The sequence below is a fragment of the Leuciscus leuciscus genome (genome assembly GCF_965113295.1).
Source record: "Leuciscus leuciscus genome assembly, chromosome: 17".
Classification (NCBI taxonomy): Eukaryota; Metazoa; Chordata; class Actinopteri; order Cypriniformes; family Leuciscidae; genus Leuciscus; species Leuciscus leuciscus.
The window spans coordinates 7,669,833-7,695,807 of record NC_138741.1 but is presented as its reverse complement, the minus strand read 5'-3'; the positions used below and the strand labels follow the sequence as shown (position 1 = coordinate 7,695,807).

Genomic DNA, 25,975 nt, shown 5'->3' with positions numbered 1-25,975 from the left:
CGCATGCAGGCAGAAGGATCAGCACGTCACGAATCTGCAGAGATGCTGAAGGACCCGCGATAGGGACATTTACAAAAACACGGCGCAGTTGTGCATATGTCAGAGCAAATGACACCTCCTTTCGTCTTCATGGAGGAACATTCGGCGTATTTACACCATTTGACGTCTTCGACATGATTTTAAAGCGTATTTTATGAGAATTATAAACCACACCCGGCGCTGTGAGGATCGGGATTGAGGTGAGTAACGTTAACATGGATACGGACACACGGCTCCATGACATGCCGTCAGTGACAGCTGCAGTCATAATAATGCAGTTATAGCACTGTTTTCAAGGTCATATCCACTGGAACGAACAATTTGTGATTTGTAAAGTGTGTGGATGTGTTGTTGTGTGTGTGTTCGCTGTAGCAACGCGACACATCGAGCGGTGCGGATCACATTTCAACAGCGGGCCTCTGCCATTAAACCAGATCAGACTCAAACAGACGAAATATTAACATTAACGTTAAATATGGAAGAAAATAATCTGATTTTAATTTCTATTAGGAAGTAAAATTCGTCTGCAATGAAACCAGTATTTGCAGACAAAAGCAAATGCTGTAATGATCTGATAATTACTTAAACAAGCTCTGCAAAGCACACACACACACACACACACACACACACACACACACACACACACACACACACACACACACAAATCGTGCTCAGAGTGTAACGTACGTTAATTAGCACAATCTGCACACCTTTGTTACATTAGTTTCACAGATCAGTTCTTTAGCGTTAGTAAGTTAATGTGTGTACTTGTTAAAATGACACCTGTCAATCACTAAGCTCAAATCTAGTTTTATCTCGCTTGTTAAATATAATATAATTAATCTGATGTCTCTGTACTATTATACTTTCTTTTGGTTGAGGCTTTTATCCAAAGGAAAGCAACTAATCCAACACAGAACTGTAATGTCTAATTTTTTTGGTCCTCCAATTTGATTGGTTGATATTTTAGTACCTTACAATTGGGCTGTGTTCGAAATCGCCCCCTATACCCTCATTCACTATTCCCACATTGCTCCACTAATATAGTCTACTTAAGGGAGTGAATGAAAACGAGTGAGTGAATTCTGACTCTGAGTTCGCCGGAAGGGCTGCTGCTTTTGCATAGTTTGTGCTTGCTGTTTAATAATCATTTAAAACTTAGCAAACTGGCTCCAGTAGTAATGAAAAGATTTATCTTGATCTCTGTCATGGAAACTAGCATGTATAAACCTTGATTAAACAATTTAATTATCAATTAAAAAGGAATTTATACCTGTATGATATTACGCTGTACCCACATTGGACCAGCGTTTTGGAAAATGGATGGATGGATGATTCAGCTGCTAGCGCCATCTTCTGGCCAAACGTGGAAAATCATTCTGCAGTGAATTGTGGGTATTTTCTAGCCATTGAGCATACATTGGCTGGATCCCAAATGGCACACTCCGGCCTTGTGGATCTCCTTCGAGTTCACACTTGGTGACGTCAGGAAGTGCAGACTTAAGAGGTGCTGGCCTCAAGTCCACTAGGGCACGCGAGAGTGTATTTTGGGACAGGCTTGATGACATCATGCCACCGAAAGTCAAACAGCCACGAAACTCCTCCCCTCATTGATCTGATTGGGCGTTCGCAACTTCGCAATGATTCCTGGGTAGGTAACTCGTGTGGAGGGTGCGAAACGAGGGCACAAAGGCGGCACTTCTAAGCACTGAAATGCCGAATGGGACACACTACAGACTCGTACACTTGGCAAGCACGCTCAATTTAAGGCCACGAGAACGCGAGTCCACGTGAAGTGTGCTATTTGGGATCCAGCCATAGGTTGTACACTCGTTATTGTGGTGGTGCATTGTGGGATTGAATGAGTGCACTCGATAAGGGTTCGGACACCACAAATGGCTGTCCCCTCAAATAGTGCCCTATTTAAGGGTATGGGGAGCAATTTCGGACACAGCCTTGGATTTTTCGCTGTATTATCGGTGTTCCAGACCAGAGTAAATTAGCATACATGACATGGAAAACCCGGAGTGGAGTTGGAACAGAGTGATTACAGATGCTTGCTGTGCGGGAAGGGAAATCTCTGTCCTCCGCTCCACTCACATACGTTGTTTCTGCACACAATGTCCTAAAGAAAAACCTCATGAAAAATACTTTTTTTGACTGTTATAAAAATATATTAAATATATGATGACAGTTGTTGTTTTAACTTTATTTTTTATGTCTTTTTTATATTCATTTTTGTATTTATTTCTCAACAGATGTCATTGCTTATCGTATTGCACAAGACAGTGATAAGCTGTCATCAGACAATTGATGATCTCATGTGCGACTTTTTTCATGATTAATTTGACTATATTATTATAAAAATAAAAGTGTATTTTTTGTTGTGGATGTCCCAATTGCGATTCGCATTTTTCAGAGTTGCATTTGCGAATAAATAAAAATGTAACTGGTTGTGTAAAATAGATGCATAATATAGTAATATATCGATATTATGATCACAGGCCCCTTAATCTAATCAAGTCATTTTACTGCATGTTTTGAGGTATCACTATCATATCGCTGGCTAAGAGAATATGGTGATGTATTATGATGAAACATCCAATTTACAGCCCTACTTAAAACTATTGTATAAAAGCAATAAAACCCTCTAAGTCCCTCTGTTGATCTAAATATCAGCACAGATATTTCCTGGGTGTACAGGTATATATATGTAACTACAGGCTCATGAATATTAGAAATTATTGTTACTGAAAAAAAAAAAAAAAAAAAAAGTATTAAATGTAGAAGTCTTTCTCAGATGTTATTTGTAGATTGTGATTTGTGGCAATAGATTAGTCAAATAATTTTCCTCTTTCACAGGTCACACATTTCACTTAAGAACACAAATTAATGTCCCCCTGTAGTCAATAATTAGATTTTTTTAAACTCATCTTTGATCAACAAAATGACATTTTAAACATTTTCCTGTGAAAAAAAAGTCTTTATGCCTTAAAAAGCTTGAATGTAACTCTACACCCTTGCTTCATTTAGTATACGTGGACCCATGAATATGCAAATTAGTCCCCGCCTCCACTCAGTCACACGAGCTCAGATTATCTGATCCACTCGGTTTACTGTAGTAAACGCTGCACAATGGCAAGTGGAAATACTGGTTTAATTCAGTCGTAAATGTTTGAACCAGAAACTGATTCAGAAGAATAAGTGGAAGAATGAAATATATACAGGCTCGTATATAAGTCGATGTTGGTAATCAGAATGGTAATGCGTTTTATATCGCACTCTACAATGTCAAACGCATAACTGTAATTAATATGATTAGTCTTTTGCTTGACTATGTTATCAAACAGCTAATAATGTGTTGCTAATGTTACTCAAACCATGTTCCTTTTCGCCATCTCAGATTCAGATAGATGCCTTCTAAAAATCAGCATCCTTAGAAATGAACTCAGAACGTCAGTGGAGAAAGCCATGTACTTCATCATAACATCGTAATATACATCATATACACAATTCACGGCATAACCTGGCTTCTCTCGAGACTGCAGTTAATGATATGCTAAAGCCCGCCCGCAATTGACGTGATTGGTTACAAGGGATGGTGGTGGCCAAAATGATTAGAATACATCATGGCATATTTAATATGTTTCAGTTGTTATTTTCCAAGAGAACATTGACCCTAAAGTTAAACATTCTTCTAACTATTGCCTGCGACTGAAGGAATCTGCTGGAACATTGAAAATCATGGACTGGCCCCGTCAAAGTCCGGACCTCAACCTCATCGAGCAAATTTGGGGGCGAGTCGGAAAATAATCTGGACAGATATATTGTACATTCAAAGGAAAGCCTTTGGCTTCAGATGCAGAAGGCATGGGATAACATTAGTGTTGAAGTTCTCAGGAAATATATTGATACTATGCCAGAGAGATGTGCTGCAAAAGGTGGACATACCAAATATTAAAGTCAAAAGTGGATAAAAACAGTACGACTCACTTCATCTGATATTGTTCTGCTCAGAGCAACCATCTGCATGTTTCATGAACATTATGAAATTATGAAATCATGTTTGGAGGCAAAAAAAGGTCAATATTTTAAGATCTGTCTGGTGTTCTAATAATTTTGGCCACCACTGTAGTTTGTGACGTCAGAAACACCAGCGATTTTAAACCGCGTTTTTGAGCTTTTCACTGCAGTTTTAAGGAGAAAATACTCAGCAATGGTGTTGACATAAATTTGCACATGGTTTGTCCTGAAGCATATTTAAAAACACCACAGGGGGTCTTAAAGTTTATAGTACCTAGTTTAATGTAACGTGTGTGCTAAAACTTATACAGTTCAGAAGTAGAAACTTAATAGATTAGATTAAATACTATTTGGAGATTTCCTTCGGAATTAACTTTCTTTTGGTTACTGTATGTTTTGGGTCTAACTTTGCTTAATGAAATATTACATTTTTACTCAGCAGTTTTTATGATGGAATAAGAAGCCACGGATTGTGCATTGTTAAGTGCTGTAACAGTACAACAAGCAACTTTAACACAATGCTCTTTTCTTTTCTGTGTCCAGTGGGCACCACCGGGCTCCAATGCCAGACCGAGGCCCCTGTCACTGGCGTTAGGGGACGAGCACGGGTCAGATCACAGGCAGGATGAACGCGGGGCAGGAGCAGACAGATATCCTGACCACGGGCATTCTGGTGAAGGAACGATGGAAAGTAGTAAGTCTGCAGGTTTTAATGCACATCAGTGGGGTGTAGTGATGCGCAGATCGCGGTTCCACACTGTGGATCATCCGCGGGTTGGGCGGGCCAAGTAATAATAAAAATAACATTCCAGTTAATTAAGCGTGTGGATCACGGGTGGATGAGATAAATCATTATAATGTGTTGATTTTAATAAAGACACGAACTCTCATTTCACAGTAATATGCAACGAACGTGCGTCCCTCTTTTACTTTAGTTTTCAACAACAACATATCTCTTAAAGTTGCTGTATGTCATTTTATTTACCGCACTAAATCATTAAGATTACCGTAATATGTTTGCAGAGATGTAGCAAACATGCTAAGTTCAAATACTTGTTTATCCAAATACAATGCTACGGCCTGTCAATCTACTTTGAAATGTGCATTGTGTTCAAGAATGTCTATTTTTGCCAATTTACCCAATAGTATTTCGACACCCCGGGTTGCCAGTTGGCGGAAAACAGCATATTGCAGCCATAGAAGCCAGCAAACGAACTGGGTCAGAGATTACAGATTCTGCCCGACCAATAAAAACATTGCAAACGTATTCATTAGCTGATCAACTTACAGTGTAAGGCTCATCGCTTTCCATTGTCAGTTGTGCTCGTTTCTGTTGGGTGTCCTGAGTCTGAGGAGGAGAAGGTGTCGGGGAAACAACTCTCTCTCACAGTTTTAATTTGGACTGCAGTACCCATTTCAACCACTAGCTGTCAATATTACATACTGCACCTTTAAAGGAAAAGCATTCAAGGAAAACAAATACCTAAAGAGCACTATATAAAATGACATAAGAGACATTATATAAAAACTAGATGAGATATTGCTTAATAACTTAACAGCTTTAACAAAAAATATACACAAGCCTAACAGAAATTATTCTGATAGTGATGAGTGTTTTCCAACGTGTTGGAAATATAAACGTGTTTAAAGCTTAATTTTTCATCAGGCATCCATTTATGTGGGGTCCACTTGTTTAAGCAGCGATGGAGACAAAACCAATCAGAGAAATTTCAAAAAGGAGAACTAAAAACAAAAGGATGGAAAGAAAGAAAGAAAAATATTTATTTTTAACAGCTGAGTTGTGACGTTAGAGCTGGTTCTTGCATCTCTAGTGTGGTGTTTTGTTTGTTAAATAACCAGACAGTATAGTTATTGATTTAGGCAGTTCATAAAGAGATAGTTGTTCACAAAAATTAAAACCTTGAAAAGAAACCGCATTTAAATTTGCTTTCTGGAAAGCATGTGAAACCATGTTTGCCCACGTTTATGTGTGTGTCTGCAGATAGTGACAAGTAGTGACTCACTCCTCACGCTGATCTAATATTGCAGTGTGTCTTCATCTGTGTAACTCACTGACCAGCTCTTTTAGTGCACTGATCAGTAATACGATGCTTCCTCTGGCGGAACGTTGTATAATCCTCCGAGAAACCTAGATGTCTCTGTACAGGGAGATCTGAGGGGAAAAGGAAGTGACATGAGAGGGCAGAAGACATCGTGGGGACATGTGATGCCAGGAGAAATAAATAGCAAAATATACAAAATTTAATCCAACTACTGTGCAGAAAATGCTGTGACTTGTAATTTTTGTGTTGTTTTGCATTTAATCTAGTATAATTGCTGTACAAAGTACATTTTAAAGGGTTGATTTAAATTGTTTTTATTATATTATTTTATAATTATATAATTATTTATTTAATTATCAATGTTTCTTGCACCAAAAAAAATAGTCCAAAATAGTACAGTGATATCACTCTGGTCTGCTTACCTCTGATATTTGCTTTTCACTTCAGGTGAAAAAAATCGGCGGTGGCGGCTTTGGCGAGATCTACGAGGCTCTGGACCTGATGAACCGCTCCAGCGTGGCTCTGAAAGCAGAGTCCGCTCAACAACCCAAACAGGTTCTGAAGATGGAGGTGGCGGTGTTGAAGAAACTTCAAGGTAAGTGAAGTAGAGCAGATAAATGTTAGGGGTGCAACGGATCAAAAAACTCACGGTTCGGATCGTTTCTCGGATCAGAGTCACGGATCGGATCATTTTTCGGATCAGCAAAAAAAAAAAAAAAAAAATTATTAACACTTTAAAATTATTAAATTAAAATATATAAAATCAACTTAAAGTGCACAAGGCATAATATCTTCTTTTTAACATAATTAATGAAAAACAACTTAAAGTGCAACATAAAAAGGCATCTCCTTCCTTTAAACATGGACCAATGCTTTATGTGTTTCCACTGTCATATAGGGCTGTCAAAATTGCTCAAAAATGACGTTCGAATATTCCCTCTAAAAAACACATATTCGAATTATTCGAACATCTGGTTGCGCATTTTGTCAATGACGTGCATTAGGCCTATGTCAATAACAGGACAAATTAATACAAAGAGACATAACTACTTGTATATGTAGTTCATTTTAGTTTAAACATATTTGACAACGTATTACCTTGCTCGCTCGCACTCGCAGGCACTCTTTCTCTCTCTCTCTCGCCGTCACCCATGCTGCGTTCACACCAAACACGAATAGAGCGTCTGGCGCGAGTGATTTCAATGTGAAGTCAATGTAAAGACGCGTTTACGCACGTCTGGAGGTTTTGCGGCGCGAATGAGGCGTCACGCTCTCTGCGGTTCATAACGCTCGCCATGACCACGCTGTGTGTGGACTGAACATGCGCACAACTTTTTTTTCATAAATCAATCCGCGGATCACGTGAGTGCCGAACCGAAGATATTGATCCGAACGGATCACGGATCAATGATGATCCGTTGCACCACTAATAAATGTATATTTGTAAATGTTTTTATTGTATTTTATTTTTTATCACAACTGCCATACATCAAATTTACTTTTTTGGCTGTTAATGTAATTATGTAATTTTAATAATGTTTTTTTTATATATACACCACCGTTCAAAAGTTTGGTGGTCATTGAGATTTTTTTTTTTTTTTTTTTATAAATTGGAAAAAGGTGCAACACTCACTCTTAAGGAAATCCAACATTATACGCTGATTTCACGCAGCCGCCATTTTGAAATCGAAAGTGAGGCTCCGGTGGGAAGAACCCCGGAAGTAAAGATAAACAACAATGCCTTGGATTACCAACCTGAAGCTGCTGCCGCGATTTACACTATTGGATGTTAATATCCAATATAAGATATGTATATAGTTCATTCCTGCTTCTTTTTTTACATTCTGAATTAAATATTAAAAAAATATATTTTATTTATAAATGAATTTCACTGTATATAGTCTAAAGTATGAAAGAAATGTATGTAGATTTTTAGAATTGACACAACATCATTAAACACAACAATACGCCATCGCATTCACGACTCTCCTGTGATTAAAGGCGAAACTTCCGGTTTTCTTCCCACCGGAGCCTCGCTTTCGATTTCAAAATAACGGCTGCGTGAAATCAGCGTATTGGTTAAAAAACGTGTGACGTTTCGGCCATTGTCAAGGCCTTTGTCAGACATCAAGAGCAACAATCTCACATATTGCTTTGAACACTCTTGCAATCAGCTAACGTTTTTTTATGAATTTTTTAATAAGAAATTTATATTTTCAGCAAGAATGCATTACATTGAAAAGTGATGTAATCTTCTTCTTCTTCTGAAATGTTCTATTTCAAATAAACATTATGTTCATCAAAGAATCCTAAGAAAAAATATATCACGGTTCTACAAAAACTCTAAGCAGCACAACCATTTTTAAGATTGGTAATAATAAGAAATGTTTCTTGAGCAGCAAATCAGCATATTTAGAATGATTTCTGAAGGATCACGTGACACTGAAGACTGGAGTAATGATGCTGAAAATTCAGCTTTGCAATCACAGGAATAAATTACATTTTAAAATGTATTAAAATAGAAAACAGCTCTTTTAAATTGTAATCAAATTTCATAATATTACTGTTTTTACTGTATTTCTGATCAAAGAAATGCATTACATAAATACATACTTACTGACCCCAAACTTTTGAACAGTATTTTTTTATCTTGATTTTTTGAGTACTTCTGATCTTGTGTAATTGTTTTCTTGATTCAAATGTTTTTGATTCAGTTATATACATTACAATTTCAAAGAGGGAATCTGAATAGTTTCAAATAGATATAAGAATGACTATGATTATAAAACAACTCGTACTGCAAGGATCTGTAGCTAACCTTGAAATCAAACCGTGCTCTCTCTTCTACTGGGCAAAGAATCAACAAATCAATTAGCAGAGCACAGCAATGACACCATCATTATCCTCTTTCGCTCCCTTTACAGTCTTCCTCCATTATATCCTCAACCTCTCCACACTGCTTATGAAAAAAAATCAATGTACTTGTATCATGTTGGCTGTAATACGGCTGTATGATAGGACAGAGTGGTTTTATCTCTTCCTGAGGGAAAGTCTTGTAACTGGAGATCTCTCTATCTACTCGCGGCGCCCAGAAGTAAACAAAACAGACCCTCACTAGCAGTGATGAACACAAAACATGATACAGTTGCTTTTTATTTTAAGTAATATATGCAAATCTGCTAGACACAAATTTTTCACACAATTATGTATACAAATTTTAACATAATTATACTAATTATAGTATACTAATACTCACACTCATAACAGAATAATCATAATAATGGAGCACTGGAGACCGGGTGGAAGAGGTAAGTGAGGAATATAGGGCCTTGCAGAGGGCTGTAGGGTGTTTCATGTCAGAGTGGAATATGAATGAAGCTGGTCTGATCTGGTACTGCGGCCCAGAGAGTGTCCCAAGAGAGCCGAGTCGCACTGAACTAAATGCATAAACCTCCCCCTTCTCTGGACAGACCGCCATAATAGGAGGAGGAGTAGAGGATCACATGGACAGAAAAAGAAGGAAACTTACTGTTTACTTCTATCATTCTCTTTCAAGTCCACTGTTTATCATGTAACCACTACCCACCTTCTTTTTGATCCTTTGAATTAATCAGGCTTTTTTGCTTAGTACTTTTAAGACGTCTGGATATGTAAATGACTTCTGTTGCCTGGTTGGCATGGGAAATGAGTTACAATGATATGTAGTTTAATGAAGTTTCATCTCATTGCTGTTTCAGGAAAGGATCACGTTTGTCGGTTTGTTGGATGTGGCCGCAATGATCGCTTTAACTATGTTGTCATGGAACTTCAGGTGAGGCCTGATTGACTGATTATGCATTTGTTCTAACTTAATGTGTGCCTAATATTACAGTTTATTTATGATAATGATCTGGCACACTTAATTGTTGTATTTAATATGTGAGTGCAGTTATATACACAGAAAGCTATAAAGATGATAAATGGACAATAAAGATGGTTAAAGCTTCTATGTGACCTGTAAAGAAACCATTGCCTTAAAGGTTTAGAAGGCTTATACAATTCTGTCATCATTTACTCACGCTCATGTCGTTCCAAACCTGTAAGACTTTGGTTCATCTTTGGAACACAAATTAAGATATTTGTAATGAAATCTGAGAGATTTCTGTCCCTCCATTGACAGCTACATAACTACCACTTTGACACTAAAAAAAGTTCATTAAGAGATCGTGAAACTAATCCATGTGAATTGAGCGGTTTAGTCCAAATTTTCTAAAGAGACTCAATCACTTTATATGATGAACAGATTGAATTTAGGCCTTTATTCACATATAAATATTCATAAACTCATACATCAGATCTGGTAAACAGAAGCTTAAGCATGTTTGCTTGATGTGTTTGAACCAATAAGGTTCATTCTCCTGTTACGCAGCATGTTTGAACTTCTGTTTATGTTTGCTGATCAATGTTTATGTGAATAAAAGCCTCAATTAAATCTGTTCATCATATAAAGCGATCGTGACTCTTCCAAAAAAATCGGACTAAACTAATATGGATTCGTTTTACGATCTCTTTATAAACTTTTTGAAGCGTCAAAGTGGTAGTTGCGTAGCTGTCAATGGAGGGACAGAAATTTGTGTTTAGAAGATGAATGAAAGTCTTAAGGGTTTGGAAAGACATGAGTGTGAGTAATTAATGACAGAATTTTCATTTTTGGGTGAACTAACCCTTTAAAGGGACAATGTGTAGCTTTTTAGGTATTTTATTATCTAAAATCTATATTTTTATTCATAAATATGCCCTCAATGGTGTACAAATACCTATGCCAATGTTCAGACTAATCCTCGTAAACGAAGAATTTATTATCTTTATATACATGGGACGGGTAAGTCCACGGAGGCTTCCATGTAGTTCCGCCATCTTGAAAAACTATAATAGCAGAGAGGGACAAAAAGTACTAGGCCAACGCGTTTCCACAACGCGTTTCGTTCAGAGCCAGCGTCACGTGACTGAAGCCAGCAGAAGCGGAGGAGCAGAGCAGTGAGAGGCGCTTGTCACTGCCGCGGCAAGTTTAAAAGGCTGCACTGCACGGTTATTTATACACCGTTCATTCATACATACATATGAGTCACAGGATAAGGAGTCCTCGTCGTCGAAAAAGTCCAAAATAGATCGTAAAAGGAAACGTGACCGGAGATTACAAAAACAAGGGTTACTGTCAGGATAGCTAATGCAGGAGAAAGCTTTCAAAAGAGACCCTGAAGTTTCCTGCTTTCTTCTCGACAGGTAAGTCAATGTTACAGTCTTAATTACAAGCTTTTTTTTCATTGCTTGGTTGTGTACTTTATTATATAGACAGTCGAACATTTATAGTTAAAAGTTAAACAGGCTCTTTGATGAATAGCAGCTATTGAGTAAAGTAACGTTAGAGAAGGCTCTGATGATGATGATATCTAACAATGCACATACTTCAAAAAATATAACGAGTAAAGAAGGCATTACTACTAATTACCATAGTTAATGTTTTTGACAGTCAGTAGTTCATACTGTAACATTCTTTTTTTCGTTGTTTCAAGTTTCAGTTTGTTTTAAATAACAAACATGTTCACCCGAAGAAAAACTCGAAGTGCTATTATAAGACATCCTGTCATAGCTTTTAGGTACATAACGGCTACCGTAGATGCAACGCGCATTTGAAAAAGTGAGGCGCTGGAGAGCATTATTCGTTTGAATGCAAAATACAATTTCACCACTAGATGGGAGAAATTCCTACACAATGTCCCTTTAAAGTAAACATATGGTAAATGCATAGCTTACCTATTAATAGATTAAGTCATTTATGCATTTAAAATGTAGATTTGTCTTTTTGTAATTTATATGTGAATTTGATGACTACATACTTTGCAGTCTGTGTTCATTTATTTATGACTTTTATATCAAACCTGCCTTTTGGTCAAATATTTGTAGCCAAAACAATTAACTGTTGCCTTTTTGGCTTTTGCAGGGCCGTAATTTAGCGGATCTGAGGAGGAGCATGAACCGTGGTACTTTCACAGTCAGTACTACACTCAGACTGTGTCTGCAGATGCTGCAGGCTATCGAGAGCATCCACTCAGTGGGCTTTTTACACCGTGACATTAAACCGGTAAGGTTTACTTGAATAGTGTAGTTAGTATAATAATAGGATGTTTTAAAGTGTACTTTTTACTTAAAAGATTACAACCTCATTGTAATAAATAGCTTGTTCACACTGTTTTCAGTCCAACTTTGCCATGGGCCGATTCCCTAGCACATGTCGAACATGCTACATGCTAGACTTTGGTTTGGCGCGGCAGTTTACAAACTCCTGTCAGGAAGTCAGACCGGTCAGTATCAATAGTCATTTCTAATACAGTTTTTCTGACTGTACTTGTTTATATGTTTGTGAGAATTTATCTGCCACTGGGTTTTATATATTTGTGTACTGTAAGATTCTTTTCTCTCTTAGCCGCGTCCTGTTGCAGGGTTTAGGGGTACAGTACGATACGCCTCAGTCAATGCTCACAAGAACAAGGTAAGAATCTGCCATGTTTGCTCTGTTGTTCCTGCACAATCTCAGCTGTTGTTGGTAATATTTCAGTTACAAGGATAACTCTGATCTGATCAGATTTATTTTGGTCTTACTGTCACAGGAGATGGGAAGACATGATGACTTGTGGTCTTTGTTCTACATGCTGGTGGAATTCTTGGTGGGGCAACTACCCTGGAGGAAGATAAAAGACAAGGTGCTGATCGGGCTGGAGGAAGAAGTGCTTAGACAAGCATATGCCTGTCTGTTTGGGAAGTGATGATGATATTTGTCTATTTATGCATTAGGAGCAAGTGGGGAAGTTAAAAGATACATACGATCACCGGCTGATGTTGAAACACCTGCCGCCAGACTTCAGTGTCTTTCTGGACCACATCAGTAATCTGGACTACTTTACCAAACCTGACTATCAGGTAAAAGTATGATACTTTAATAAATAAATGGAATATCTAGCAGTTATTGGTTAATCTGACTTGAAAATTATCTCTCCATTTCAGCTACTGAGGACCGTTTTTGAGAATAGTATGAGAACCTACAACGTAGTGGAAAATGACCCTTATGATTGGGAAAGGATGAGCTCAGATAGCCCACTGACAATCACCGCTGCGGCAAACACGCCACAACATCACACACGCCTCACACCGGCTCAGATGGGGTAAATCATGTGACTGCTTTACTTTTGTTGAAGTCTCTCTCAAATATTTGGATTTTCTTAGTAGTGGGATCACCAAGAGTACTCAGGTTCTTCTGTTTTCTTCCAGCGTTTTGAATGCCTCCTTGATGCCTGGAGATCAGAAGGAGAACACAGATGAAGTTCTGCAGGATGAGCAGCTCAGTGATGGGGACAATGCTCGGCCCGAGAATCTGCCTGGATCTCCGAGCCTTCCTCTCAGGAACCAGGAGGCTGATGTCTGGGAGGATCTGGACCGCAATCGGAACCGAATCTGTCCTGCTATCTTGAAGGTACCAGAATGTGTACCATGAACTGAATCAATCGCAGACATCTTTGTCTATTGTTGCAGGTTTCATATTCTGTTGTCCTTCTCTTCTAGATGGGAACAGAGGATGAACATAGCAACCAAGGCAATCAGAGTCCCCATGCGGGGCTTAGCATTGGTTCACCAGTGCGAGTCCGGTCAGAGTTGGTGCCCTCAGATAGAGACACTCCTCTACTGAGGAAATTACGGAACATTCATAGTTTTGAGCTGGAGAAGAGACTAACTTTGGAGCCCAAACCCAACACTGAGCGTTTTGTGGAGGCCTGGTAAGTCTCTTCAACTCTCAAGATTGCATTATTTCTAGAGATGCACTGTTTGCAGGATCTTTGGCCGATTCCGATTTTTGTGTGACCTGCCGATACCGATTGCAGATTCTGATTTTGTAATTGACAGCAGATACAAACAAAACTCTACTTTTCTTCAATGCAAAATTTTATTTTCATAAAAAAAACAAGGAAAAATACAGTAATAAAAAAAGAACAAATAAAATTTCCCAAACAACAGCACAAATAAATGCAATAGAATGAAGAGATATGAAATAAACACGGCTTTACGTTTTTCAGGTGGCTCTAATAGTATATTCAGGGAAGAAATCATACAGAAATGAAAGTAATCAAATGTAAAATAACACTGGATAGTCATTGTAAAAATTAAATACAGATTAATGCTTACAATTTAAGTTACAAAAGTTATTCATTTATGAGCAGAGAGTGATTTTCTTTGTCTTGACTGACAGCAGCAGGCATATTAGACTGCTGTCACTTTAAGAGTTTAATGCAGGGATCCAATATACTGTTACACAACTAGCGTTATCTTTCTCAACTAATTAGGTTCCAAAACTGACTGTGTTTAACTGAATACTCGCTGAATATAATTTTGTGTGTATTTTAAGCGCCATTTAAGTGCAGTAAGCCACTCATTTTGGTACTTGCGAATCACAAGCTGCTTGAGACTGAGAGGCGGCTTGTGCGTTCTACTTATATAGATCAGTGGTGCGCACGCTTTTGGTGTCAGCACGAAACCGGGAATTAGTCAAATTATTACAGGCACTATTTAACCGGAGCGAATGAGTGAGTGAGAAGAGGCAAGTGTGTGTCACTTCACTGTCGGAGAGAAGAGAGCGAGAACGCACAGCTGGCATTATTACCTGTGCCGCTGGCAACAAAACAGACCGGCTCGGTTGATCGGTGCATCTCTAATTATTTCAAATATTCAGCATTCAGCAACTTTACGGTGTGTTCTCGAGTCTTAGTCTGCATTTTTTCGGTTTCTGTGAACAGTTCTGGTAAGCAGCCAGCTGGTACAGCACGGGAACGGGAAGCTGATGGTGTCCCTGGCATGGCCATATCCAACGCAAGTCACACAGAGCGTGTTTGGCACCATGACGAGGAATTCCGGTCTGGCGGTGGCTCGCCCAAGCCTGCTTCACCAGGATCTCCTGAGCAGGGCGACGGTGCAGCTAACAGTGGCTTTGTTGCTCTAAACCTGAGCTCAGGTCTACAAGATGTTGAGTTGCGTGATTGGGTGATGGTAGAGAAGGGCTCTGACCTGCAGGACTTCAAAGAGGCAGCAGGAAGTAGCCCTGGTCATAAAGCCAAACTCACTAGTAGCCCATCAGATGAGTGTGAAGAGGAGCCAGAAGTTTTGCAGCCAATGGATGAATCACCGGATAAAGAATCCTCTCCTAGTCCCGTACAAGGAGACGCCCACACGCCTCACACAGTCCAGGGCCCACAAAGGATGGACCGGTTGGAGCTCTGTGTATTCCCTGCTGCTAGTGGACCTCCTGTTACCCCCACCAGCCCTGGTGAGGCACTGGCTGAAGGAGCGCTCACACAGGTAACTAAAGCCCACAAAACGTGGTGTTTTCACTGCTCCTACAAATTGTCTACAGTCCCAAATTTGGTCATGTGAAAAGTCTTCAAATTAATGAGTTTGTCAACAAAGGTGCCAACAGGAAGTGAGGCTCTATCTTGGCAGTGCTTTGGCTCATCAAGACAAATTTTGGAAGGTGTCATGGATACCATGACCCGAGGGTACCTGAGCAGTAGGTTGACAGTGCCTTAAATATACAATATTTCATATGAAATTTGTGTAATCCCTACCAAGTTTCTCACTAAATTTGGATGAGCCAAACAAGAACTGAGGCTGAGGCTTGCCTACATTTGAATCTATCAAAAAGTTACAGAAATAAGTGTTTTTCACTTAACACCCCTCCTGATCATTTCCTTCCAGGTGCCCTGTTCTGGATGTCTAATCAAACACTTCTTATGCCACACGCACACTAGTGTCAGCAGGATAAAGGTGGTCTCTGAGGGCTGCTCACCTGTTAGCCACAGTAATGAGATACAGACAGTTTACCCTCAGTTCTGTGATGTAAGCTTACGTTAGTCTGAGTTAAGCTGATCCTGATACCTGAGCTCTTGTATCCTCACTTCCTTGGTCAGGACACTGTCTGTGGGTGGAGTGTTGTAAAACCACACAGAACTGGTTTATTTTATTAGTATGCTGCAGATTTGAGCACATTACTGACTCTGAAAGTTTGATTTTAGTGCTGAGGTCGATGGAATTTTCTAGAATTTGCATTCTTCCTACCAAACATGTATGCTGCTGTGCCATTTTGCTTCTTCTCATTCCTTCATTACCACCTCCTATCTTTCTGTCCGTTTTAATCAGTATTTTTACTTTACTTTTCCCCATCTTCGCTACCCATCCATCGCCCCTGACTCACCTAATTCACCTCACTAAACCCTCTTCGCCTCCCTTCCACTGTTCCCCACTTTCCTTCTCTAGCTGCCCACCTCTCCTGCATCCCAACCTGAGGAGCTTGTGGCGAGGACGTGCAGCCCCCTGCAACTGCGCTCCCCTAGCCCGCACACCCTCCTGACCACCCTGTCGGACCCCCTACACCAGCGCGCCCTGCCCGGGTTGCGCCGCAGCCAATCTGCAGACCACCAACACCACCCTTCCTCTTCCACCTCCTCGTGCCACGCCTCGCTGCCTCTACCTTCCCAGCTCCGTGCCACCCATTCGCCTGGACGCAGGAAACTTCCTGCCATTCCAGCGAGTGCCGCAAACAACAAGTTCCCCTCAGTCATACGAATCACCCGCGCTCAGCTTCAGCAGGTGAATAGGCACTCCCATTCCGTGCTTCCCATAACTTCAACCATCTCTGCCCACCAAACATGTCTTCTCTCCAGTCTCTCTGTTTCCTATGTTCTTGATTTTATTTAATTTTATATAGTTGTATTTGACTGTAACACTGAAGTTATGCTGTTTTTGGTGTGCTCTCTCCTCAGAGAACTTCAGGAATACTGTTCTGTCCGTTATGCATGCCCAGTAAAGTTTTCTGTCAAGGTTGTGTCCTTAAAACTGTGGACCTTGTTAATAGCTTTTGTTAATAGCTCTGTTCCTACAATCCAAGTGAACTCCCTACCTTAATGGCATTTTAGGGCATAAAAGGCATGCTTCTAACTGGAAGCGCATCCCAAAAAGTTGGGGGGGGGGGGGGGGGGGGGTTCAGCTTAGCTTAGCTTATACTTGAAACAATTGGAATAAGTTGTGAGTCAAGTCTTCCACTTGACTTCAGGATAGGGTTGGGTACCGAAACCCGGTTCCAATAGGGAACATAAACGGTAGTAACGAGACCGAATAAGAACGAAACTTTCGGTGCCTGATTTCGGTGCCTGACTTTTTTTTACCGCCCCCTATAAAACATCTCGCGGCACGAATGTTCCAATAATAAAACATCTCCAGTTAACCAGCAGATCATTCATTTCGTTCGTTTGTTAAATAAGAGACGATCTAGCGCTGAAATGTGTTTTTTAAATCAAGTGATCAAAGTGCTCGTTGCCGCTGCAATCAGTGGCGCTGATACAGTGTTTTCTTTTTTGGTGGTGTTACAGTGTTTTCTACACTCGGACGCGCGCTTCAATACGTTGCGGAGACTCTATTCGTTCCGGTGAAATTACGGAATGCGTCTCCCTGCTTGATATACAACCACTGATGAGCATAATCGTTTTAAAAAATATATATATATCTTTTTTATTTTTGGATTAAAACCCAAAACCTCTGACACGCTTGACTAAAGTTCAAGTTCAGCTGCAGTGTCGTGGTGGACATGGAAGTCTAGTATTTTAATGTCAACCGCAAATCTTGCATATCAAGTATTAAGTATATCAAGTATATTTATATGAGGCTATACTGTGTGTGTTAAATATTTCTGCTCAGTGTCAGATATTTCTCTGTTTTAAAGTAAAAGTCATAATATGAGAAGACAAAATTTTGATCTTAACTTAAGTGTTTTAGGCTACACTAGTAGCCTATTAAACGGCGCAATTTTTCATTTAATCAGAAATCAGAAAATCTTTTAAAGATTTAAGTTAATATTGTGTCCAGTTTGGACACACACACACAAGCGCACACACACACAAACACACAGGTATTATTTTTTTTATAAAGTGTGTGTGCTTTCGTTTTCTTAAGTACCGGTTCAAGAACCGTTTAAGCACCGGAACCGTTTAAAAAATACAGAGTAGGTACTGGTATCGGATAAAACCCAACCAATACCCAACCCTACTTCAGGATAAATATTTGTGTGGTGATTGTGCCACACAGAGGTAATAAGTATTTAGAGAGTTCCAAATCAGTCACTAGTTTTTGGAACAGAGCTTGTGTGTTTTCATTCCTCTGAATATGTGACTAACCACCTCTTATCCTGTTTAAGCCTTTGGCAGTCAGGTTTTGCCTTTCATCCTAGGTGTCTAAAGCAGGAGTATCTAATCCTGCTCTTGGTGGGGCACTGTACTGCAAAGTTTAGCTCCAACCCTAATCAAACAAACCTAAACCTTCTGGATTACTACAAACTTCCAGTTAGGTGTGTTAAAACAGGTCAGAGCTAAACTCTACAGGACATTGGTCCTCCTTGAGCTAGACTTTACCCCTTTGATCTATAGGATATTAACACCTTAAAGACATTCGCCCCTTTCACACCTCAATCCCGGTAAATTACTGTAAAATTGCCTGAATTATTTTACCGGTGAATACACAAATATGCTGTTCACACAAGCAATGGCATTCTGGCATTCTACCGGTAAGAGACCATTTACACATCAGCTCCAAAATACCGGTAAATTATGTGATGTCAGTCATCGGAAGTGATCTTTAAACGCCACGACGTTGTCTTCATTCATCCGCATCCATAAGAACTTTGATTGGCCCAAAGCAGACTTATTATTTCAGCACCTTCTGACGTTGTACGTGATCATACCAGTAACCATTACTCTTACCGGTAATTTACCAGGAAAGACTGTATGTTTGAAAGGGGCAATTGTCTCTTCACTAACATTAAGATAGTACGTGTGGTTTGTCAAAGATCTGTTTCTATCTGCATGCAAGCATGTTTGATTACCAATACAGGCATTAATATCAAGACTGAAACTGAATTTATGACCTCTGGATGACATCAAGGACCTGAACATTTATGTAATACATTGCTAATTTTCTCTATCCCTCTCTCAGCTAACAGCTCAGCGACCTTCTGTGCTGTCCTCCCAATCTGCATCTGAAAGTGTTCCATTGGAGAGACGTGATATTGATAATGGTAACAATGAGATCCATCCTCAAGACAACACAACTGACATCAACTCCCCACAGGAACCGGCTGCTTTCCAGCCCACCAGCCCCTCTAAGGTCGAGGGGGATCCTTTGCTAAATGGGAATGGTCCTCAGAAACCTTCAAGCCCAGTGCCAAGCCTGATGCCGTCTCCACGCACACCTTCCTCTCTGCATAGCCCAGTTCTGATGAAAAGCTGTCTTACACCTCCTTTAGACACACAGAGAGACAGCAACGAGCAGCTTCCAAAACTAAAAGACCCCAAGAATGATGCGTTCATTATTGAGCCCAACCAGTGGTCTCTGGAGGAGGGAAAGGAAGGTGGTCCTACCAGAAACGGCCCCTCTTCTCCAGCCTCCATTTCCAAACAAGACCCCAGTCATCGGCACAGCCGTATCCCAGTATTAGAACCATCTAGCCTTGTGGATCCACCGCCTGGATCTGCTAAAGAGAAGTTGCTCCAGAGGAGGGTTCACCACATTCCACTTTCACCCTCCGCTTCCCCGACGTTATCCTCCGACAGGCGTGTCATCATGGCTGCCATGCAGCGGGACCAGGTTTCTTCTGCCTCTTCTGAACGCTCTCAAGATGACGAGTCGCTTCTGGGTTCTCGTTCCGATCGTAATGGAGATGATGCTCCATCACTGTCCTCTTCCTCCAGTCCACTTTTACGGAAGAGCAAGATACCACGGCCAGTTACCCCTACATCTAGTGCGGAAACCATCACGGCACACTTCATGCCCCGTCCACCACCAGGAAAACCTCCTAGCCGCTCCACTGTGGATTCAAGGTAGTTATTTTGGCTCAGCAAAGCCAAAAACATTTCTAACCCTAGACCGAAATGCATGACTTTCTAGAAAACCAAAATTCTTACTTACCCACAAGAACTTTAGACCTACAATATGTCTACCCCTTATCAGCTGCCTACAATTGTTCTAACTACCACCTAGCAACCTCAGAGAACATCTTAAAGGGGTCATATGATATATTTTCATGTTTTCCATTTTCTCTAGTGTTATGTCGTTTGTGCATGTATAGGATCTGCAAAGTTACAAAGCTCTCTCCCACAAAAATATTTTTAATTCCCATACCTACGTCACTATGTGGAAATATTTGCATAATCCCGCCCAAATGCATGCGCAAAGAAAGAAGGTGTGGCCTTAGTTATCGTAGTAGTGTTGTTGCCGCCATGTCGTGGTGTTTCTACGCGAAAGCAAAAGCACTTTATTTGGCCTTCCGTAAGTGAATGCAATTAGGAATCAGTGATTAAGATTTATTTACAACACTGTTCCAGAACAGTACAACCCAAATGTTCGTGTTTGTGCAGCGCATTTTACGGAGGACAGTTTCCTGAACCTGGGAGAGTACAAGGCCGGCTGTGCACAAAGGCTATTTCTAAAAAATGGGGCAATTCCAACTTTGCTAGGGCAATCTGGCGCTTCTGAATCAGAGCCTGTAAGTATGTTTTATTATTTGTTAAAGTATTTGCTATTGACAGTTCAAATGCAGAGTTTGTGCAGTGTAGATTAACGCCTATTGTTTTTAATTCTTATGATCGAAAGTGCAGAGATCGATTTATATTTACAAACATAGGATCCTCTGTTCCCCGCTCATAACTTGTAGTGAAAAGATGACAAACATTGATGCACTCCTGTTTCACACTGGCCGCTCAAGCAGAGCTGAAGCAGCACCTGCCCCTTGAGCTACACCACTATGTTTTTTAACTGTATTTATGTTATCACTTCAGGACGTGAAGTTGTTACAGTGAGGAAGACAAATTAAACCGTTATAACATCGTATCTGAAAAGTAAGAGAGTTTCAAATTAAAAACTTCCCACTGTGAATCGTTCTGCTGAAGTCGCGCTTGCAAAGTTGGTTCCGATCGATCGGCTTGATCATCTGCATTTTCAGAATCTGACTCGAGCTCGAAATTATACAGTAAAACTGACAACATTATTAACTGTCTTTATAATTGCTTTGGAAGCTGAAGCTCGATTATGGTAAGCAGCGTTACATTTCCGACACATGCTTGATGTGTTCGGCCAATCACAACGCACTGGGTCAGCTGGCCAATCACAATGCACTGGGTCAGCTGGCCAATCACAACGCATTGGGTCAGCTGGCCAATCAGAGCACACTGCGCTTTCCAGATGTTGAAGATTTGTAGAAATCAAAGCGTTTTAGAAAGACTGGGCATAGAGGAGCTACAATAATGTACAGTATGTGAAAAAGAATGTATTTTTTTAACATTAAAGCATGTTAACATATTCTAATCTATTACATACAATACACCAAATAATGATCTTTGAAAATAGCATCATATGACCCCTTTAACAAACATCCAGAATCCTTCAGCACCCACCCATATCACCTGGAAAGTTGCTAGATATTTACAAAAATGTTGTGTGCTTGGCTCTGTGTTTTGGGTGGTTGCTAATTAACTGCACAGTGGTTGCTAAAGAGCTCTCGATGGCTATTAGGCAGTAGCTAAGGCATTTTGAACGGTTGCTTAGGTATTCGGGGTAGTATTTATAAATTCTTTCTGATCTCTGTATGAGTTTTTCAGGCAATCTCTTGGTTCTTATTTCATGCTATAGCATTGGTTGACTTTTTTTTTCTCGTCCTCCAGGCACCGGCGGTACAGGAATCCTGCCGGCAGCAGCAGTGACTCAGACCTGCTGACCTGTCTGGCCCAGTTAATGCATGCCAGCTCGCCCCGTGGCTCTCCGCACCACAGCTGCTCATCCCCCCAGCACGTGGACAAGAGGCATGTGTACGTCAGTCCCATCGCTGCTCACCACCTCCACCAGCGCAGCTCTAGCGCCTCCCCCCGCAGTTCCTCCTCACTACAACGCTCCATCAGCTCTTCCCCGTCCCGCCACGAGCATCGCGGAGGCTGTCTGACCCGCAGCCGCTCTCCTCCCAGTTTCTCCGGCTCACCTCCTCTGCGCCGCTCTCATGCTCACACACAGGAAGGATGCTGCGGGAGACAGGCTCGCTCCGCCGCCATTCTCACCCAACGGGGCAAAGCCGGCATCCGCGAGCTCAGGTGCTCAAGCAAGCTGAGCAGATAGTCAACCACAGGGTTTAGACTCTGGCAGAAGTGGGACATTTGGGTTATATACTTATTCCGCCACACATCTGGGTTTTTGCAACTTTATTTTCTCTCCATCAATAGCCTCAATTTTAAGATGCTGCTTTGAACACTAAAGTCAGTTTCAGAACATGGGAGGTAATACCATTGGCTGATTGGCTGGATCTTTTGTATTTTATAGTTTCTTTTCTTTCAAACATTCCAGAGCATTAATGAAGATGATTGTATGTATTCATGAGTTACATAAGGTTTGCATCAAGTTCATCTGTAATATAGTATTTATGATGTTATTTATTTTGGGCTTTGATGCATTGCAGCGCTCTCCGAGCAGTGGCAGGTACTCTGATAGATCATGCTATCATTAACCCTATCTGTGCTCTGTGCTTTTGCAACTGTCAGCACCTATACAGTATGTGGCCTGAAACATACTCTACGCAAGTAGCAAAGCTAAAATTCAATCATTAGTGTTCAACTACTGGAGCAACGGAGAACCTTCCTGAGTTAGCTTTCAAATTCTGTCATCATTTACTCACCCTCATGTTGCTCTATGAATTTATTTCCTATGTGGAATACATTACGGTAGGCTGTTAAAAAAGATGGACAGCGCGTCTCTGCTTCTTTCCACTGTAAAAAATAAACGTTTGTTGCCAATTACGTAGTTTGGAGATCGAGTCAGAAGTGATCCTGAGGAGGTTTTTATAGCATCAAATAACTAACTAAAACCAAACTTGTTGGGAAAACAAATACATGAACATACTTCTGCTTGAGAACAACCTAAAATGACAGAAACCACCTTTGGAAATAATGTATTTGAACTGTAATTGGATTTTTTTATTTAGCTCACGTCCCATTCGATTACATGGAGAGGGCGGGGCCTATTTATGACCTATACTGCAGCCAGGGGCCGATCGAAATGCTCTGGCTTCACTTTTCAGGACTTCTGTGACAGACTTGTGTGGACCATAAGAAAATATCTCAGTGTTTGTTTTTTGATACATTGGAAGTCAATGGTAACTAAAGATGTTTGGTTACCAACATTCCTCAAAAGATCTTCTTTTGTGTTCCACAGAAGAAAGAAAGTCATACAGATTTGTAACGACATGAGGATGAGTAAATGATTTTAGTTTTGAGTGGACCATACCTTCGAGTATGTACAACGGGACCATGCACTTAAAATGGTCTAGCGTCTGTGTACTTGCGTAGACTGTTTCTGACCTCACTGAGTTTGCAAGAGGAAAGCCAGTTTTGTTTTACTTTCTTTCTTTTTTTTTTTTTAAGAAACGGTGACCACTGAAACAATCAACAACAACAAAAAAAGTGTTCTTGTGCTTCAATGTGCCTAAAGAAGTTTTGCTTTGGAATATATATACTGTATAGGGCAGGCTCAAGCTTTCAGAATCTGGAGTCAAACTATTTCGTTTGTATTTTTTCTGTAGTGCTTCTTGTATCTCACAGCATTTTTACCGTTTCCAGTGAAAGTCACACTTAGTTTTTACTGGTTATTTGCAGGCCCAAACAGAATCCACTCCTACTATACTTATCATAAAAAACTACGGACGTCCTTAAAACTGGACCATTTACAAAGTACACTAGATATAATTTTTGAATGTAAAATGTATTAGTTTATTTAGCTACCAATAAGAATGGAATACTCTCAGATCCATCAAACCTTTGCGTTTGTTAACCCATTTTACAGATTCCAAGCAGGAAGTCTGCAGATTCTCTCTTCGCATATCAAAAAATGACTAGTCTCCTCGCTTTCAATATAAAAGATCAGTCAAAAACTTAATGTTAAAAGGGAAGGTTTTAAAATTGCAATACTTTCACAATTTCTTAATTTAAGGGAAGAGTTCTAATACTGATACATTAGCCAATATCAGTGACTAAACATGGTTTTATTGTATGTGCCACATGATATATTCAGTCGAACGAAACTAAACATAATTTAGTTTTAAAACCTCAGCCTTTTTTTGGCTGCAATTTGGCATTTGCCACTCATATCGAAGTTTTATGATTCATAGTTCATTAAGAATAACAATACCTATTTTTTAAAAGCATGCAGCTAATTCCCTTCAAAGACTGGAGCATTAACTTACACAGCCGTCTTCCTTTTCCGCTTGTAAAATGCTGTAATTACACTTCCCATAGAATGCCAACCCTTTGCATGAGCTAGAGAGAAATAACAAAATGCCGCAATGTACAATAAATACAGCTTACAAGTTTTCATATACAGTACCTGGAGTTTGTAGCCTGATAAGTACTGTCAGCTTGTAAATAGGGACTTCATATTTGTTTTGCCTCTGGTTTGTTTTAAACATATTCTCTTAAGCTCATTACCTGTTTTAACTTTATATCAGCACTTGCAGAGAGAACGTTTATGTACCTACTCAATCCTCGGCTGGTTAATATGCGTTTATGTGTATGCCGGTGTAATCTGGTAAGTGATTTACCAGCATGTGGTACAAATATTGATTATTTCTCATTAAAGAAAAGGCATTAGTAGCAAGATCCCCCCCAATATAGCATAACTTTAGTTAGATAATTAGTTAAGTACAGTTGCAATTACAGTCTTCACTCTGCCCTAAGAAACTGTCTGGTCAGTCATCTTAAAACAGCTGTTTTCTACCATCACTGCAATAAATCCTTTGGCCAAATGAGATTACAGGCAAATTTCACCCTGGCAAAGTTTCTCTGTTCATCGGATCACTTGTTAAATAAAGAAAACAGCACAGAATTTTCCTGGACACCCTGAAATGCTGTTTTTCATTTAGTTGACATACCCCTTTGCCTTCTGTAAAATAACCGATCTATTTAGCGTTTAGTGAAATGCTAGTCTAGTATACTGTAGTCTAGTTTACTGGTGTTATCACTTCCAAAACAGACCATACAAAACAAATTTACCCATCATTGAGATTCTTTTCTTGGTGGATCTCAACTTTTTCCCTCCCATGCATTTGTGTATCGAACAATTCAACTGCACATTATTGTTATGGCAATGAACTGACAGTTTCTCATCTCTAAGGAAGGGAATGAACAAAACTAGCAAGTTGCAAATGTTCCAAAGGCTGAAGTAGTGATGTAATAGTCTGAGAAAAGAAAACAAATACATGATGATTACAGTTTTGCATCTGTATCATGTTTATTCATCTTTTTCTTACGGCATATTGTTGTTCACAATTTATGAAGTTAAATGTACAGTGTACAAAAGAATGTTATAGGGTGGGACATTGTACATTATTGTAATTATTTGTGTTAATTTTCATTTGTATCATAAATACCTTGTACAGTGTTTTTTTCTGTTTTGTTTATTTGTTGTTGTTGTTGTTTTTTTCAGTTGGAATTATTTTATATTTTATTTTTATAAACTTGCTATGAATAAAATTTTCATTCAGCATGTCAACATAGGTCTCCGAACATGAAATGTCTCTATATTTAAATGTTCTAGATTCTGAATAAAGTGCCAATTTTACCGTTGGGACTTTTATTTTGAAAACTTCACGTAAATGATTCAAGTTTCACACAGTTTGAACGAGAGAGTTGCGACACTCTTTGATGTCGCCGCTATGGCTGTCACGTGGTTCATGTAAGCCCCAATAGTTC

General features: G+C 39.8%; 1 protein-coding gene across 3 annotated transcripts; it reads left to right on the top strand.

The window, feature by feature from the left end:
• ttbk2a (tau tubulin kinase 2a) lies at positions 1-25,775 on the top strand. 3 transcript variants are annotated; one of them, XM_082143207.1, is made up of 17 exons: positions 1-239; positions 4,606-4,756; positions 6,573-6,720; positions 9,863-9,936; positions 12,106-12,246; positions 12,362-12,466; positions 12,589-12,654; positions 12,773-12,865; positions 12,957-13,082; positions 13,167-13,324; positions 13,431-13,632; positions 13,722-13,933; positions 14,948-15,506; positions 16,461-16,793; positions 19,188-20,071; positions 20,609-20,736; positions 21,911-22,044. In XM_082143207.1, the coding sequence occupies exons 2-16, from the start codon at positions 4,688-4,690 to the stop codon at positions 20,724-20,726; spliced, it is 3,288 nt and encodes a 1,095-aa protein (XP_081999333.1). In that variant the 5' UTR covers positions 1-239; positions 4,606-4,687; the 3' UTR covers positions 20,727-20,736; positions 21,911-22,044. The 3 variants fall into 3 exon arrangements, with proteins under 3 accessions (XP_081999333.1, XP_081999332.1, XP_081999334.1); XM_082143206.1 differs by lacking the exon at positions 20,609-20,736 and having other exon boundaries at positions 21,911-25,775; XM_082143208.1 differs by lacking the exons at positions 16,461-16,793; positions 20,609-20,736 and having other exon boundaries at positions 21,911-25,775.
• Positions 25,776-25,975: the final 200 nt, after the last annotated feature.